The 18,375-nt window shown below is 45.7% G+C and overlaps 1 protein-coding gene across 1 annotated transcript in view; it reads left to right on the forward strand.

Annotated features, from left to right (window-relative positions):
* tomm70 (translocase of outer mitochondrial membrane 70) overlaps positions 1–17,742 on the forward strand; it is a 43,071-nt gene extending 25,329 nt beyond the window's left edge. The window contains exons 11-12 of the mRNA XM_043701155.2: positions 15,242–15,364; positions 17,211–17,742. Coding sequence (XP_043557090.1) covers positions 15,242–15,364; positions 17,211–17,364 — 277 coding nt within the window. The 3' untranslated portion in view covers positions 17,365–17,742. The remainder of the gene's footprint in view (positions 1–15,241; positions 15,365–17,210) is intronic.
* Positions 17,743–18,375: the final 633 nt, after the last annotated feature.

An 18,375-nucleotide genomic window follows, 5' to 3' on the forward strand; every position in this document is an offset into this window, starting at 1 on the left:
CCAGATATAAACATTCATGTGAACAGGAGAGCAAGGCTAAAAAACACATTCCATTCTGGTTACATACAGATAAGAAGATTCACACGGGAAGGTGTATAACAAGATTCACACGGGACTAAGCGACACCTTCCATTTTCGGTTAGATTCACACATGTATTGGGACACAATTTTAACCCTTTCACCACATTCCACTGCTTGGCCCAATACATGTGTTGCATAATGATTCACACATGTATTGGGACATAATTTTACACCACATTCCACTGCTTGACCCAATACATGTGTTACATTATGCCCATATGTATTCTTTCTAACAAGCGCCTACGTACACGCCAAATATACAAGCAAGTCAGGACATTACAGCATGTTAAAATCACCAGGACCGCTACCAGGATCGACAAGGGTGGGAACAGGAATGTCCCCGCAGTGGAGGACATACCACTCAATATGTCCCACCAATGATGAGCTGACTCCACGTCCACTACACGGGCAGCATGTACTACCTCCTGTCCATGTATAAAGGTAGACACCGTAACCTTGGTGACATTGGTTTGATGCTTTCGTAATATCTGCTTAAGCTCCTCGGATCGGTCCAATGCTCGCTTAAACCGATCCAGGGAAATGTTCCAAGGATTCATCAGCACTTTCCACTGCACCTTGGTAAAGTGGCGAGCACTGCTATAAGTGGTCAACAAATAGGTGTGATTCTGCCAGTGCCACTGATAGACATTTGAGAGGCATCCCGAGAACGGTGCTGAGGGAAGCATAGGATGTGGATTATTGGTAGCCACACAGAGCGTGTGTGGCCCAATCTACCACATCATGTCCCTTGGAGTTTCAACAGTCCATTCGCACAGGGCCGTTCCCTTAGTCAAGCAAGGGTCCCGATACCTGTCCATCAGTAGGCAAGTTTTCCCCTGATCAGTCTGTTCACAAGCGGACAGATCATAGGTAATATTGGTATCTGGGCTAAACCACTGTCCCCTTGTCTTCAGAAAATAATATCCAGAAGATGTAATCACTGGTAATACATAATATCGACAGACCGTAACAGTGTGGGTTACATTCATGGTAACAAAGTATCCGTTACACATAGTTGCGTTACACCATGTTCGCTCTGGATGGGTTATCATCCACAATTTCTCAGATACATTCCATATTCCCCTCCACGCCTGTACATTGGGGGATGTTACCACACGCAAAAAGCGTTCTTTCTGTATTTGAGCATGCAACATTTGAATATGACAGGCAGTCCAATTTAACTGAGCCGTAATGTTCTCAAACAGTTCCTGAGTGGCACCCCAGACATCCAGTTCCCATTGCAGAGATCGTATCATTATTTCAGCTGTCTCTCCTTGAGTCATCATTACGGATGGCATCCACCTTCCAATAGTATGTAGTCCTTGTGAGGTGGCCTGTCCCGTGTTAGATAATTTAGTACGGGTCACCTCAGAGTCAATGGCATTCGAGATACCCATAACAGTTCCTGCGCCTCCCAGCAGGGTGTCGTACCACGCTCGTCGCCGCCTCTTGGTATGACACTCGGGTATGAGGGGCAACTGTACCCGCCAATGAACATCAGTGTGCAGTACCGCCCGGGCCATCTGTTGACAAGTTGACATAATAGGGGCCAACTGTGTTCGATGCGACCGCACGCCCCCCGTGGCTGGCCCGCCCCGCGTGGGGTTTAATAACGCCTCAGACGGGGCGTTCGTCGAGGGCAGTACCATTATTAACCACATGAATCGATGACGATTCCGAATATCGGTGGCATTGCGCAGCCACAGATCTTCCCCCCGAGCTGTGACGCTCCAATGAGTCCCCGTTGTCCCGCATGTCTGGGTGCGTCGGTCCCACAAACACGTCTTGACTTGGGCATTTACCACCAGGGTGCAATTAGGCGGTATGAACGATATGTCATATTTTTCCCCATCCCGGCGCATGTAGCACTGTGCACACGTGTACAATTGACAGTCGCTGGTGAGAGTCAGAACAACGCACTGCTGACCGGGTTCACATGTAAAATTGTCCTGCGTCCGTCGCTGGCTACTGGCCTCCCACCGCACCTCATGGCGGGCGACCGGTACCAGCGTCCAGGCCGTGATACCGATGCCCTGGAGTGGCCATCCGATCGCGAACATCGCCAATAGGAGTCGCAATCCCCATGACCACCCCATGTTCAAGGCGGAGGGTCAGCCTGCGGGTGCATAGCAATTACAACATTATTTAGGTCTCACGTAAGTAGCACTGGTTCGCCGGGACGTTTGCCCAGGTCGGGTCTCCGGGGTACATAATGGTGACCAGACTGTCCTTCCCCTGTGCTATGATTTCGGCCGGCCTGGGTGGGCCGGTCGTCTGGCGCACCCATACCTTGGCCCCCTTAGTGTCAGTAGACCCAAATCCCCCCGTCCCACGCTCAGTAACCGTAACGGGAGCTCCCATCTCTTCCACCGTTGTAAGGTTACATGGCTTAATGACCAATTGCGCTATTCTGTCCCCCTTCTGTATCACGTAAGGTTCAGCGGTGATGTTGACCAGGATCACCCCCAACTCCCCTTGGTAGTCTGTGTCAATTACGCCTGCCATCACATCAATCCCCTTTAGTGACAGTCCCGACCGCGGGAGGATATGCCCATAGGTTCCAGGGGGACAAATCAACCCTAACCCGGTCTTAATCACCGTAGGTTTCTGTTGGATCAAAGTCTGGGCAGTTAGTGCTCGTAGGTCCAGTCCAGCCGAAGCCGGCGTGGCCCTTACGGGAATATCAGCTTCCTCAGCGAACTTCCACATTTTAATAGGCTGAGTCTTTGGGGTATCACATACTTGTATCATCCTATTCAAGGGTGTTACCCCATTTCCTAATGGGCGGTTATTAATTTGTTTCACCACCCGAATTAGTTGCTTCCTCCAACCCGTTAAGTCATTGCAACCTCCTGCTTTTCGTAGTGAGGACTTCAGAAGCCCATTCATTCGTTCTATAAGTCCCGCAGCTTGTGGGTGATAGGGTACATGATAAACCCATTCCACGTGGTTATCGTGACACCACTGCTTTACCGCCCTTCCTGTGAAATGGGAGCCATTGTCACTCTGGACCTGTATGGGCAATCCATAAAATTGTTCAATCAAATCTAAACATCGCAAGGTAGCCTGTTGATTGTTGTGACGACAGGATGGGCTACCAAAACCCCAGACATAGTGTCCACAGCTGTACATATAGAACATAGAACATAGAACATAGAAGAATACAGCGCAGTACAGGCCCTTGGGCCCTCGATGTTGCGCCGATCCAAGCCCACCTAAACTACACTAACCCACTATCCTCCATATACCTATCCAATGCCCTCTTAAATGCCCATAAAGAGGGAGAGTCCACCACTGTTACTGGCAGGGCATTCCATGAACTAACGACTCGCTGAGTGAAGAACCTACCCCTAACATCAGTCCTATATCTACCCCCCCTTAATTTAAAGCTATGCCCCCTTGTAATACCCGACTCAATACGCGGGAAAAGGTTCATACTGTCGACCCTATCTAACCCCCTAATCATCTTGTACACCTCAATCAAGTCACCCCTAAACCTTCTTTTCTCTAGTGAAAACAGCCCCAAGTGCCTCAGTCTTTCCTCATACGATTTTCCTTCCATACCAGGCAACATCCTGGTAAACCTCCTCTGCACCCGTTCCAATGCCTCCACATCCTTCCTATAGTATGGCGACCAAAACTGCACACAATATTCCAGATGCGGCCGTACCAGAGTCTTATACAACTGCATCATGACCTCAGGACTCCGGAACTCAATTCCTCTACCAATAAAAGCCAGTACGCCATATGCCTTCCTCACCGCACTATTTACCTGGGTGGCAACTTTCAGAGATCTGTGTACATGGACACCAAGATCCCTCTGCTCATCCACACTACCAAGTATCCGACCATTAGCCCAGTACCCCATCTTTTTGTTATTCTTCCCAAAGTGAATCACCTCGCACTTAGCTACATTGAATTCCATCTGCCACCTTTCTGCCCAGCTCTGCAGCTTCTCTATATCCTGCTGTAACCTGCCACATGCTTCCTCACTGTCAACAACTCCTCCGACTTTCGTATCATCCGCAAACTTGCTCACCCAACCTTCTAACCCCTCTTCCAGGTCATTTATAAAAATGACAAACAGCAATGGTCCCAAAACAGATCCTTGCGGAACACCGCTAGTGACGGCACTCCATGAAGAAACTTTGCCATCAACTACTACCCTCTGTCTTCTTCCATCCAGCCAATTCCTAATCCAAACCTCCAACTCACCCTCAATGCCATATCTCCGTATTTTCTGCAGTAGCCTACCATGGGGAACCTTATCAAACGCCTTACTAAAATCCATATATACCACATCTACCGCTTTCCCTTCATCAACCTCCTTCGTCACCTTTTCAAAGAATTCAATAAGGTTTGTGAGGCACGACTTGCCCTTCACAAAACCATGCTGACTATCCTTGATCACATTATTCCTATCCAGATGTGCATAAATCCTATCCCTTACAATTCTCTCTAAGACTTTGCCCACAACAGAAGTGAGACTCACCGGCCTATAGTTACTAGGGCTATCCCTACTCCCCTTTTTGAACAAGGGAACCACATTTGCTATCCTCCAGTCTTCTGGGACTACTCCTGTAGACAAAGAGGACATAAAAATCAAGGCCAATGGCTCTGCAATCTCCTCCCTTGCTTCCCAGAGAATCCTAGGATAAATGCCATCAGGCCCAGGGGACTTATCTATTTTCACCTTTTCCAGGATTTCCAACACCTCTTCTCTACATACCTCAAAGCCATCCATTCTACTTATTTGTTCCTCAGTATTCTCATCGACAACAATGCCCTGTTCCTGAGTGAATACTGAAGAAAAGTATTCATTCAGTGTCTCCCCAATCTCTTCCGCCTCCACACGCAACTTCCCCCTACTATCCTTGACTGGACCTATTCCTACCCTAGTCATTCTTTTATTCCTAACATACCTATAGAAAGCCTTAGGGTTTTCCCTAATCCTATCTACTAAGGACCTTTCATGTCCCCTCCTTGCTGCTTTTAGCTCTCTCTTCAGGTCCTTCCTGGCTACCCTATAACTCTCAATCGCCCCAATTGAACCTTCACGTCTCATCTTGAGATAGGCCGCCCTCTTCCATTTAACAAGGGATTCCAATTCCTTATTAAACCACGGCTCCCTCGCACGACCCTTTCCTTCCTGCCTGACAGGTACATAATTATCAAGGACACTCAATAGTTGCCCCTTGAACAAGTTCCACATATCATTTACACTCTTGCCTTGGAGTCTACTTTTCCAAGCCACACATCCTAAGTCATGCCTCACCGCATCATAATTTCCCTTACCCCAGCTATAATTCTTGCCCTGTAGTACACACTTATCCCTCTCCATCACGAGTGTAAAAATCACCGAATTATGGTCACTATCCCCAAAGTGCTCACCTACCTCTAATTCTAACACCTGGCCTGGTTCGTTACCCAGAACCAAATCCAGTATGGCCTCACCTCTTGTTGGCCTGTCTACATATTGTGTCAGGAAACTCTCCTGCACACATTGAACAAACACTGACCCATCTAACGAACTTGAGCTATAGCTTTCCCAATCAATATCAGGAAAGTTAAAGTCCCCCATAACAACCACCCTATTACTGTCACTCATCTCCTGAATCACCTTCCCAATCCTTTCTTCAATGATTCTAGGACTATTAGGAGGCCTGTAAAAGACTCCTAACAGGGTGACCTCACCTTTCCTATTCCTAACCTCAGCCCAAACTACCTCAGATGGCAAGTCCTCATCCATCGTCCTTTCCACCGCTGTAATACTATCTTTGACAAGCAATGCCACACCTCCCCCTCTTTTACCCCCACCTCTGACCCTACTAAAACATTTAAATCCCGGAACCTGCAACAGCCAATCCTGTCCCTGTTCTAGCCATGTCTCCGTAATAGCCACAACATCGAAGTCCCAGGTACCAACCAACGCTGCAAGTTCACCTACCTTATTTCGTATACTTCTTGCATTGAAGTATACACACTTCAAGCCACTTCCCTGTTTACAGGCACCCTCCTTGGAAATTGATGCCATGTTCCTCACCTCCCTACACTCCAGGCCCTGCACCCTGAAGCTACAATCTGGGTTCCCATGCCCCTGCCGAGTTAGTTTAAACCCCCCCCAAGAGCACTAGCAAACCTCCCCCCAAGGATACTGGTTCCCCTCAGGTTCAGGTGTAGACCATCCTGTTTATAGAGGTCCCACCGTCCCCAGAAAGAACCCCAGTTATCCAAAAACTGGAACCCCTCCCTCCTGCACCATCCCTGAAGCCACGCATTTAATTGTTCTCTCTCCCTATTCCTCGAATCTCTATCACGTGGCACGGGTAACAAACCAGAGACAACAACTCTGTTTGTTCTAACTCCAAGCTTCCAACCTAGCTCCCTGAAAGCCTGTCTAACATCCTCAGCACTCCTCCTACCTATGTCGTTGGTGCCAATGTGGACCACGACTTCGGGTTGCTCCCCCTCCCCCTCCAGGACCCGGAAAACACGATCAGAGACATCACGTACCCTTGCACCTGGGAGGCAACATACCAAACGTGAGTCCCTCTCGTTCCCACAAAACCGCCTATCTGTGCCCCTAACTATCGAGTCCCCAATTACTACTGCTCTGCTCTTCTTCACCCTTCCCTTCTGAGTAACGGGGACAGGCTCCGTGCCAGAGACCTGAGCCCCGTTACTTACCCCTGGTAAGTCATCCCCCCCACAAGTATCCAAAACGGTATACTTGTTCTTGAGGGGAATGGCCGCAGGAGGTCCCTGCACTGGCTGCTTCCTCCCAGTCCCCCTCACTGTAACCCATCTATCTGCCATCTTTGGAGTTACTACTTCCCTATAACTCTGATCTATGACCCCCTCTGCCTCCCGAATGATCCGAAGTTCATCCAACTCCAGCTCCAGTTCCCTAACACGGTCTTGGAGGAGCTGGAGATGGGTGCACTTCCTGCAAGTGTAATCGGCAGGGACGTCGATGGCATCCCTCACCTCATACATGTTGCAGGAGGAACATTGCACTGCCTTCACTGCCATCCCTCTAAAGCTAACTGTTTAAACAAAAACTGTATCTAAATAATACAAGCAAAATTCAGCACTTACCTGCTTGCCACAACAGATATTATTAGGTTAGAGGAGGAGGGCGGGTGGGAGGCACTACCCGTGTAGTGCCTCGGGTTCCTCTCCTTCACGCTTTTAAAGGGGGAAAAAAACTAACCCAGCTAAGCTTACACTAACTGCTTCCGGGTCTCGGCTGCCCCTCTGCTTGCCGTCACTTCCTCTGCTGCTCCCGCTCTTTCTGTGAAGGAGAGAGAAAACAAAACACCGATGCCCGCTACAGGTAAGTAATTTTGAAAAAAACTCTTACCTTAGCTGTAGTCTCCCGGGTTCACCTCAACTCGGCCGCTGCTCCCACTCAAATGACCGTTGGTGGTGAAACAGTGAGTATTTATACTCACAGTTCTCCTTCCCGGCTGCCCCTCTGCTTGCCGTCACTTCCTCTGCTGCTCCCGCTCTTTCTGTGAAGGAGAGAGAAAACAAAACACCGATGCCCGCTACAGGTAAGTAATTTTGAAAAAAACTCTTACCTTAGCTGTAGTCTCCCGGGTTCACCTCAACTCGGCCGCTGCTCCCACTCAAAAAAATATGTGGTTACATCCTTGTGAGGAGGGTAAGGGACCCACAAAGTCCATTTGCCAGCTCTGTCCCGGACCATCCCCCCGATGGATATGTCCCATCATGTGTTGGGGCACTCCCTGCCGCTGATGTTGACACTGCTCACACTGGTTTACTGCAGTCTTAACATCATCTACCATAAGATCTATTCCTCGGTCTCGAGCCCAGTGCAAGGTTCCTTGCACTCCCCAGTGCCCAGCCTTAAGGTGTGCCCATCTAGCTAGGTCCACTGAGGTGCCCCTTTGCACCATCATGGTTCGGACGATACCATCCACATATCGGTTATGTAGAGCTTCCACATCATTTCGAGAGGTATGGGCATCTACGTGGGTGATGTATATGACCAGGTATTGAGCTTTCTCCCATATATCCTCCCATAACTGTTTACCCCACACTTCCCTATTCTGGATCATCCACTGATTGGCCTGCCAAGTTGGCATCCATTGTGTCATGCCGTTAACCACTGACCACGAGTCAGAGAACAAACAAACTCCCATGACCCCTGCTTGCATGACTACCATATGCACTGCCTTTAATTCTGCCCACTGACTACTTTTTCCCTCCCCTAATTCTTCTAGGGTAGTGCCTTGTTTTGGGTTAAAGGCGGCAGCTTTCCATCTACGCTGTCCCGCTTTCCATTGGGCTGACCCATCTACGAACCAAGCCGTGGCTTGTTCATCCGGGGTCAGTTCATCATACCGTTTTCCCATCTTAACGGGTGATTCCTTGTATTCAATCACCTCAAACCGCTTTTCCCCTTCCTCAGGGGCCTCCGCCACTTGCTCATGTAGGACTGACACTCCTTTCTGTCCAGTCCGCACTCTCTCCGACACATACCATTTCCATTTAATGATGCTGCTCTCTTGGGCAGTTCCTATTCGGTGGGTAGTGGGGTCACTAAGTACCCACGGAAGAATAGGGATAGCTGTTCTCATGATCACTTCATGTCCAATGGTCAGGGCTTCGGTTTCCACCAAGCCCCAGTAGCATGCTAATAACTGTTTCTCAAAGGGGGTATACCGTTCCCCTGCCGGGGGTAATTTTCGGGACCAAAATCCCAGTGGCTTACGGGTCCTTTCCTGTTTTTGCCATAAGCTCCAATTGGCATAATCCCCCTGTGCTGAGACTTGCAGTTCTACAGGTCCTGACTGTATCTTTCCCAAGGATACAGCTTGCTGTATCGCTTGCTTGGCCATTTCAAATGCAGTTTGATGGACCTCCGTCCATTCGAACGCTGCCTTTTTCCTCGTAACTCGATACAAAGGTTTTAAAATTTGTCCTAAATGGGGAATATGCTGTCTCCAGAATCCGAATAACCCAATAAATTGCTGCACGTCCTTCTGGGTGTGAGGGACGGCAAAGACCTGAATCTTATTTTTAGCTTTCGCAGTGATTTCCCTTTCCCCCTTGTTCCACACGATTCCTAAGAATTTTACCGTTTGTGAGGGACCCTGGATTTTGGCTGGGTTGATCTCCCACCCATATCCTCGCATATGTTGAACCAGTTGGTCCAGCAATTCCTGAACCTGCTTCTGACTTGTCCCCTGTATCATCATATCGTCAATATAGTGCGAGATCATCACTTCGTCAGGCACTTTAAAGGCAGCCAAGTGTTCTGCAACTATCCGGTGGCAGATAGTAGGGCTATGCAGATATCCTTGGGGCAGTCGTGTGAACGTGAATTGTCTACCCTCCCAAGTGAATGCGAACTGTTCCTGCCTATCTTCGGGAATAGGAATTGTGAAGAAGGCATTAGCCAAATCAATTACTCCGTACCACACCCCTGGATGATGTTGGATTCGTCCTATAATAGTGACGGCATCCGGGACCGCTGCCGTCAAGGCCGGAGTGTGACGGTTTAGTTGCCGATAATCTACCGTCATCCGCCATGACCCATCGGCTTTATGTACGGGCCATAAGGGGTTATTCCACACCGTGGTGCATGTCCTAAGCACTCCCGCTTCCAAATAATCCTTAATTGTGGCGGATATTTCTTTATGTCCGCCGGGAATCCTATACTGTCTAAGACTTATTACGCGATCGGCGATCGGGATGGGGAAGGGGTCCATCTTAACCTTTCCCACTAACACCGTCCTACAGCGCAAAGCCATTTTCGTGATTCCAAATTCAAACTTCCCCTGTTGGAGGTGAAGTGTTAAACCGGCCAGAATGTCCATTCCCAGGATCCATTCTCTAACCGGTGTAATGATAATTAAATAAGTTTTAATGGGCATTGTACCTATCTTTAGGGGCAATTGTACTGTTCTTCCTTCAATCAGATTACCTCCCAGCCCAACCAGCGTGACTGGGGTTCCTTTAAACTTATGGGGCGTCCCATAGATTAAGGTGGCCTCCGCCCCTGTGTCCACTAGAGCCATAACGGTTTGGACGGATTTGCGCCAATAGATAGTCAATGATACATGAGGTCGAATGTCGTCTGCTGACCATTGGCTCGTTCGTGGGCAAACCCTTGGGGCTTGGCCCGATTCCTATTGTTCCTCCCATTCATCTTCCCCAGACAGCACTGGGTAAAGACGTTTGCCTCGCCCTTCTTTGTTCTTGCCTTTCTTACTAGGTTTCCGGCCACGCCTATCCACTTTATAACACTCTCGGAGGGGAGGCCGTACCTCCTCCTCCTCCTCGTCCTCCGAGGATTCCCACCGCTGGGAAGTGGAAGTTCTACCCCTTTGAGGCTCATTAACAACCGGACCCCGTGTCTGACATTTTTGTGTTAGTAATTCCACTAGGTCTTCCATAGTGGGTCGGGACTCCGTCTCTACCCGGGACACCTTCAGTCCCTTTCGTCTGCATAAGTCTTTTAATTCCGGTGTAGGTAGGCCATCAATCTCCGATGCTGGGACCTGCGCCCGTATCAAAGCTTGCCACAAAGCACGCCGTGAGGGGCCTTGGTTACTTCCTTGATTAGGGTTTACTTTTCCCCCTGCTCGAGCCTCAGGGCGACGCCCCTCCGTGCCCCCCTGAGAAGCACGGGTTGTGGGTCCCCAATCCCCCAAACCACCCATCTCCCTCATCATACTACGGGCATCTCCTAGGGTTTCTCCCCGTCCACTCAACATTATGGTTAATAACAGTGGTTTATAATGGGGGGGGGCAGTCTTCACTAGATGGTCTCTAGTCTGTCTACTAACATTTGTGTTATCTACCTCGTCCAGCACTCCCAGCAACAGGGCATCCCGCACACACAAACGGGTTAGCCTCTGAACCCCTTCCTTAATCGTTGTCCAAGTTCCTTCCAAGGGGGGCCAATCGGACGGGAAGGGATACTGTTCGGCCACTGCCCTGGCATACATCCCAAATAGGGTCCCCATACTGCGATCTATTACCATATCCTTGGCTTGGTTGCGGTACCCCAGGTCTATGGCAGCATCCTTTGCTAATCCACCAAACTTGGGAGCATCCTGATAGTCTACCTGCACTTGTTGCCCCCCTTCCTCGAGGAGCCGAATTAGCCATAGCTCTAACGGCTCCCCAGGATTACGTCGGGTTTTCTGGGTGATAAACAGCACCTCATCGGTAGTGAAGTCTTCCGTTAATTCAGAGAATTCTGCGGGAGGCTGAGCCCGCGGTAATTCATGCATAATTGCCTCCCCTTGTTCATTCCGTATAGGGTTTCCTTTCTCATCTAACATTACCTCCCGTTGCACTGGGAGACGTCTCTGAACCTGCTTTCTCCTAACCACTGGTTTAGCTTGGAGTACGGGTGGGTCCTCTTCGTACTGATCATCTAAATCTCCCCAAATGTTCCCATCCCAATGATCGATATCCCACCGATCCCCGTTATTTAACTGGGCTACAAACGCCCGTACTTGTACCGGGTCCGGGGTTCGAGGGACCTTCCTTTTCTCTTTCCGTTTCTTAGCAGACAAATACATAATAGTTCGTCCTGCTAGTTCAGTTAATGCTGTCAATTCAGCTTTTAACTTCATAATTTCCTGCCTCAACATAGAGGCATCTCCCGAACTGAGTCCCTGCTCATGTTTCAGGAGGGCTAATTCTGCTTCAGCTTTTTGGCGCTTGTCTGACTGTTGTCTACAAGCCGCCGCACAGGCCCACATCCTCCGCTGTACCCCAGGCAATGGGTTCTTCGGCAGGACTGGGATCCTCTCAAGGGTGGACAGCAGCGACCCTGGGGTTCCTACGCCCTCGGCCTCCCAGTCCTCCGGTCGCCCCCCACCATTTCTCAAACAAACTGCCACGCCATGCCACGGCCCATGCCATCCCGGGACGGTCAGGACCTCCACAGTTTGTTCCTCTGGTTTCTTAGCCTTTTTCCAAAACATTGTTCTGTATCAAAATCTTTCCTCAATTGCGATTGATCCTGCCGACTACGCCAAAATGTTTTAAAAAATTCTCAAGGTCAAGGACCAGGCTCGCAGGAAAGTAGTCTGACACAGAACAAACAGCCAAGAGGCGAGTCTGCTAGAATATAGTTTTATTCCCCGCAGTGTCCCCACAACCAGTCTCGTACTTACAACGGGTCTGGCTTATACTCACTCTACATGTTACCAAAACTGGGAGCCGTCAGTTCTCGTAGAGCGGTTGCCAACAACCCACGCTCGGCGGTTAAACGTAACCCCGGAGCAGACTCTACCGAACTGGAGACTTCTCCAGCTGATATACCCTTTTCCAGATATAAACATTCATGTGAACAGCAGAGCAAGGCTAAAAAACACATTCCATTCTGGTTACATACAGATAAGAAGATTCACACGGGAAGGTGTATAACAAGATTCACACGGGACTAAGCGACACCTTCCATTTTCGGTTAGATTCACACATGTATTGGGACACAATTTTAACCCTTTCACCACAGTCAAGTATGTTGTGTAACTCTCCCAATTAATCCTCTGCTACATTATGGAAAAGTGAAAACAAAATAATACTCTGCATGTATCCAGGAAAGGAACTAACGGTTGCACAAGAAAACATTACAGAGAACCTCTAATAATGAGACCTATAAAACTAAAATTAATTGGAGTTTGAATTTTTATATACATATTTATGTTGAGTTTGTCTGCGAAAGTATTCAGGGCTATGGCTTCCCTGACTTTCGATTAGTTATAAATGTTAATGGAGATTGGTTCACTCAGTTAGCCTAATGACTAGCAAGTGGTTCAGAATAACATCCATTTGATTCCAATTCTGCCCAAGGGAGACTTGGCTCTTTTTTCTTTGCCCTGCCCCTGAGATTGAAAGGCAATCACAAATCATTGTTAACATAAACTTGTGAGAAAATGTCTCTGAGTGCAGTATTATCTGACAATAAGGTCCTGCCTTTGAGCCCAGGATACATGACATTGTTTATATTAATGTTATTTCTGTTTGTAGTATGTATTAGTAAATGTAGTATGCAATATATGTAGTGCACAAGCATGTGTGTTCTTACATTTCTCTGCATAATTCATCAGATGCTTAACATTTTTTGGCAAATTATTTTTTGATTCTTTCATGGGGTGTAGCTGGGCTGGGCCAGCATTTATTGTCTGATTGTCCAGAGTGGGGATAAGGGTCAACTACATTGCTGTGCATCGGGTGTCACATATAGGCCAAGCCAGGTAAGGATGGCAGATTTCCTTCCCTGAAGGACATTAGTGAACTAGTGAACCAGATGGATTTTTATAACTATTGACAGTGGTTATATGAGCACTTTTATGCCAGACTGTAATCCAGATTTTATCGAATTCAAGCTTCACTCTCTGCCATGGTGGGATTTGAATCCATGTCCCCACAATATTAGCTTGGGATTCTGGATTGCTAGTCCAGTGACATTATCACTACACCACTTCTTTCCTTTGTTGTCTAATCACAGAATCACATCTAATGATGGACTCTCTTTTGAGTTTTGGAAGCACTAGCTGGATGCCTATGGTCAATACTTTGCTGTTGCAAACAGCCAAAAGGACATGATATTTGATATAATCTGCCAGTCTTTGGAACACACTGCCTATATACCTAGCCACATGTTGGTACTGCAACATATATACCATGTTATTTGAGAAATGTCTTTGGATTGGCACTTAGTCAGCTGCACTAAAGAATCTCCTTGCATTTCTTAATGGGCTCCATCCTGCACTTGAATTCACCTTTGAAATTGATCGATGGAATGATGGTCACTTGCTTTGATGTCCTAGTTGAGAAATCAGCCAATGTTCTCTGCAACTGTCTCTCTCTCTTTCTTATTTTTCTTATTCATGTTGGACATGATTGTTGCTGCCTGAGCCAGCATTTCGTGCCTGTGGGTGGTGAGCTGCCACCTTGAACCACTGCAGTTCCTATGCTATAGGTAAACCCACTGCAACCTTACCATCACTAGTCAACATATACATTAGGATTCCTTCAGTTACATGTGTTATTTTTAATTTTTGACTGTAATTAGTAACAAATTGAAGGGTTACAGAGAACGGGCACGAAAGTGGAGTTGAGGCCGAGATAAGGTCAGCTATGATCATATTAGATGGAAAAGCTGGCTCAAGGGGCTGAATTACCTGCTTCTGCTCCTGATGCTTCTGTTCTTATGTTTTATGGTTTTCCTTTTTGGAAACCTGGTAAGTAGCATCTGAGCCATTTGTGCACTGCACAAGCTTAATGCTAAAGTAAGTCACAATTAAAACCATCCTGCAGGATAATTGCCACCTTGATTAGATCATTTCTTAAGGTGTATCATGCAGATTAATTAACAAGCCTGAGTCCATCACTTGTGTTCAGAGTGCACAGTAAATCCTCTGATTACCCTACATAGGATAAGATACCTCAAACATTTAAGCACCAAGTGAAGCTGGCTTTTCATACTGCTACTATTCAGTAGCAACACAAGTGATGTGCTCAGCTTAAGAGGCTGTTACCTCAGTCAAAACGACATTCTATTTGTCACAAATGAGTAATGTAGCATCTGAATTTCCATGGTATTACACTGGGTATATAAGCTGTTCATCTCAAAGTCTTGCAGTAACCAAGTATTAACTATACTTAAATAACCCTGATTGCAAAACTCAAAAAGCATAATGTCTGACATTAGATGCGATTCCATGATTGGTTAGAACTTGCTAAATAACCTTGGTGCAGAAAAATAGGCTGATAGCCAATATGTGTTGGGCTGTTGGTATAGTACTCTTGCATCTACTAGATGTTATGTATATTAAAACACAGAGCCATTTTCTTGTTCCTTTCTTAGCAATGCATTGACAATCAATCTCAACCTGCTGGTTTGAAATGTAAACAAACCTTGTCAGTTAACTGTCAGTCAGCAAGAATGCATTTTCCGTGATAACATCTCTACCAATCAGAATCCAATCAACCAATCCAAATCACTCAATATGAATGTTTGCTCTTTACATTTTTATTTCTTGTGAATTGATGAACCCGGGAAGAGTGCAATTTTTTTTAGCAGTAGTCAAGTTCTGTGCTACCTAATGACTATTTGACTACTTAATTTTTGATACTATTCTGGTATTTGCTTCATTTATTTTAGTTTACTTCAGCTTCAGTGGAAACAGGATTTGGACAAAGGCTTGGAACTAATCAGCAAGGCTATTGAGATTGACAATAAATGTGATTTTGCGTATGAGACCATGGGTACTATCGAAGTCCAGAGGTAATTTATTAACTATTTTTGTTCCCACAGAATTTTGGCTCTTAAAAATTGTATTTCTTCTTAGAAAAGTGATTCTACTGTTTGAGTTTGGGAAATACTCAAAATTCATTTTTTGCAGAATTTGTAAACCTGCTATGAATTACATCTGTCAAATATAAATGCCAAATTTCATCTTGTGGATATTTATACAGTACATTTTTTTTTAAATGAGAGGTGCACATTATTTTAGATGCATTCTTTTAAAAACTTTGTTTTCTGTTGGACACTCATTCCTAGTGTTGTTTAGCTGCTGCAGTTTCTTTGACATTTCTGCTATGGTATTGAAGGATTACAGACTTTTAATCCATCAGTGAATTGCAAATGGCAGTATATGTCTAAGTCCGGATCATTTCTGACTTGAAAGGGAACTTGGAGGTGATGCTGTATTCTTGACTTTGGCTATTCTGGTCCTACTCTGCAGAGACATCCCAGGATAAGGTTTTGCTGTTACTGTAAGTTTAGCTAGCAAGCTTTCTACACAGCCTGTCACAGACAGCAAATACTGCAGCCACGATGTAGATGTGTGATCAGCTAAAGTATATTGCTTTAATTTTATGTTGTGTTGACTGCTGGTGTGAGTGCGCCACCCAACCAGGTTAGCTGAATATTTAAACTCTCACTTGAATTGTGCAGTTGTGGTGTGCCATGATTAGCAAAGCAAGGAGGCACAAAATATAGGTTTGGCCTTCTTACAGGTAAGACAAAGCAAGTGAGAACTTCCTCAGTACACCAGTTTACAATAGACTGCATCATGCAGGACCCTGTCATAATTTTGGCGGAGCTTTGATATGTCTTTACCTTTAACCTTGGAGCAGTAGTTTAAACTGATATGAGTGAGATGAATTTTAAATTTTTATAGTGACTACATAAACTCCACAACTAGGTGATTAGGTAACTGCAGATAATAGCTAAATAATATATGCTAAACCTGGAAAACTAAATAGTTACATGAAATAAAGGTGGCCGGGTGGATAATAATTGCAGCTGTACCATGTAGGAACTTAAGGATATCTGTGCATTTCATGGCAACCACATCACTATGAATGTGTCTGCACGTTGAGTAACTTCAGCTTTGAATTGATGGAGTTGGATTTAAAATATAGACATTGTAATACATCATGGAGAGGCAAAGTTACCTGGACATTCTGTCCTCAGAGAGTAACACTCCGTAGACTAGGAATGGTTATCACTATTGCCTCACAGCGCCAGGGACCTGGGTGTGATTCTGGCTTTGGGCGACTCGCTATGTGGAGTTTGCACATACTCCTCGTGTCTGCGTGGGTTTCCTCCTGGTGCTTTGGTTTATTTTCACAATCCAAAGTTAGGCGGGTTAGTTGGATTGGCCAGCTAAATTGCCTATAGTGTCCAAGGATGTGCAGGTGAGGTGGATGGGAGAGGTATGGTTATAGGGATAGCTGGGGGGGGGGGGGGGGGGGGGGGGAGAACGGTTCTGGATGGGATGCTGTTTGTTGGGGTGTTGTGAATTCAATAAGCTGAATGGCCTGTTTGCACATTGTTGATATTCTATGATTGTGGAGCATTAGTAATTAGTTATGTACTTGCAAAGCACATTTTTATCAACATAATTATTTGAATTAAGTTATTAGTCCGTATTCTTGGCTATTCAATTAGCCTAAGTTGACTCACAGAAATATTAACTCCTTTGATAGTTTTAGATTTTGATTTAAGTCAATGCACCTCAAGAAATAAGCTTTATTTCATTTTGTCTAAGTTGTTTTTCAGAATTGCACCACTTTTTCATAGCATTCGCAACATGACTTAAATGTGTTTTAAAATCTGTTTACAGAGGAAATCTGGCTAAGGCCATTGATATGTTTAGCAAGGCCATTAACCTGGCAAAGTCAGAAATGGAGATGGCCCACCTGTATTCGCTTTGTGATGCTGCATATGCACAGACAGAAGTTGCTAAGAAGTATGGATTGAAACCCCCAACACTGTGATTTGAACAATGTAAAGCTATTCCCATTATTCTTCTGTTGAGCCTGTGATAACTTTTTATAAAAAGTTGAATACCACAGAAACCTTCGTGATATTCGTTTCTGTTCTATGTATAGGTATGTGAGAAGTTGATGAATATGTGCAGAACGTTCACACAAATTGGCCTATAAAGTAGAATTAAGTTTTATGGCACTGAACATTTTTTTTTAAACACACTAATGCAAATCAGGCCACACAAACAATCTTATGGTTAGCCTCATATAGGATGGTCTATGATTTTAACAATAAAAGTCTTGTACAGCACAAGATTGGCACTCCCTTAAGAAGTAAAAACTTGCTCTAGTTAACTGTACAACAAATAAAATAAAGTTAAGATCATATTTTCAGTTGTGTGGGAGAATGTTTTACAATAAGTTTTATTGCAATTATCTTTGCATTTTTAAATCTTAGATGTTCAATATATGTTTCATGATATGTCAATATTTAAAATGAACTGAAGGTCCAAGTCAAAAGTGTATGCATTATATGGTATTTAGTTTCACATGGTAGAGATAATGCTCTCTACATTCTCTCCAAACCATTTCAGCTTAACTGTGCTGAAAGTATTGTTTGCAAAGTGTTCGTTTAAGCATGTCCAGTGGGATATGATTGTACAGTAGAGCTCTAATCAAATTGCTGTATCCAATAAGAAGTTGTATAAGCAGAACTATGTTTGGGTGGGGGGGAAGGGGGGGGGAGATGTCTTTAAAAAGCAGATGGGTATGTTGACATGGGAAGATTCTTATGGGCTTTGCAGTATTATTTGCTATTTATGTAATGCAAAAAAATGTGCCTGAAGAGATGGCACTGCAGAGGCTGCCGGGTGGCTTTGAGATAGGAGCATCTCCATTCCTGTTTTACCGCATTCGCGCGCAGATCCAAGGTACATTGAGTTTTATTTTGATCTTGTGAATAGTTCTGTTCGTCTGGCCTGATACATTTGATGTATAAATGGAAAAGGTCTTTGATGGAAG

The sequence above is a fragment of the Chiloscyllium plagiosum genome, unplaced genomic scaffold (genome assembly GCF_037043375.1).
Source record: "Chiloscyllium plagiosum isolate Xiang-an unplaced genomic scaffold, Cpla_swu_hap1 HiC_scaffold_12, whole genome shotgun sequence".
Lineage (NCBI taxonomy): Eukaryota > Metazoa > Chordata > Chondrichthyes > Orectolobiformes > Hemiscylliidae > Chiloscyllium > Chiloscyllium plagiosum.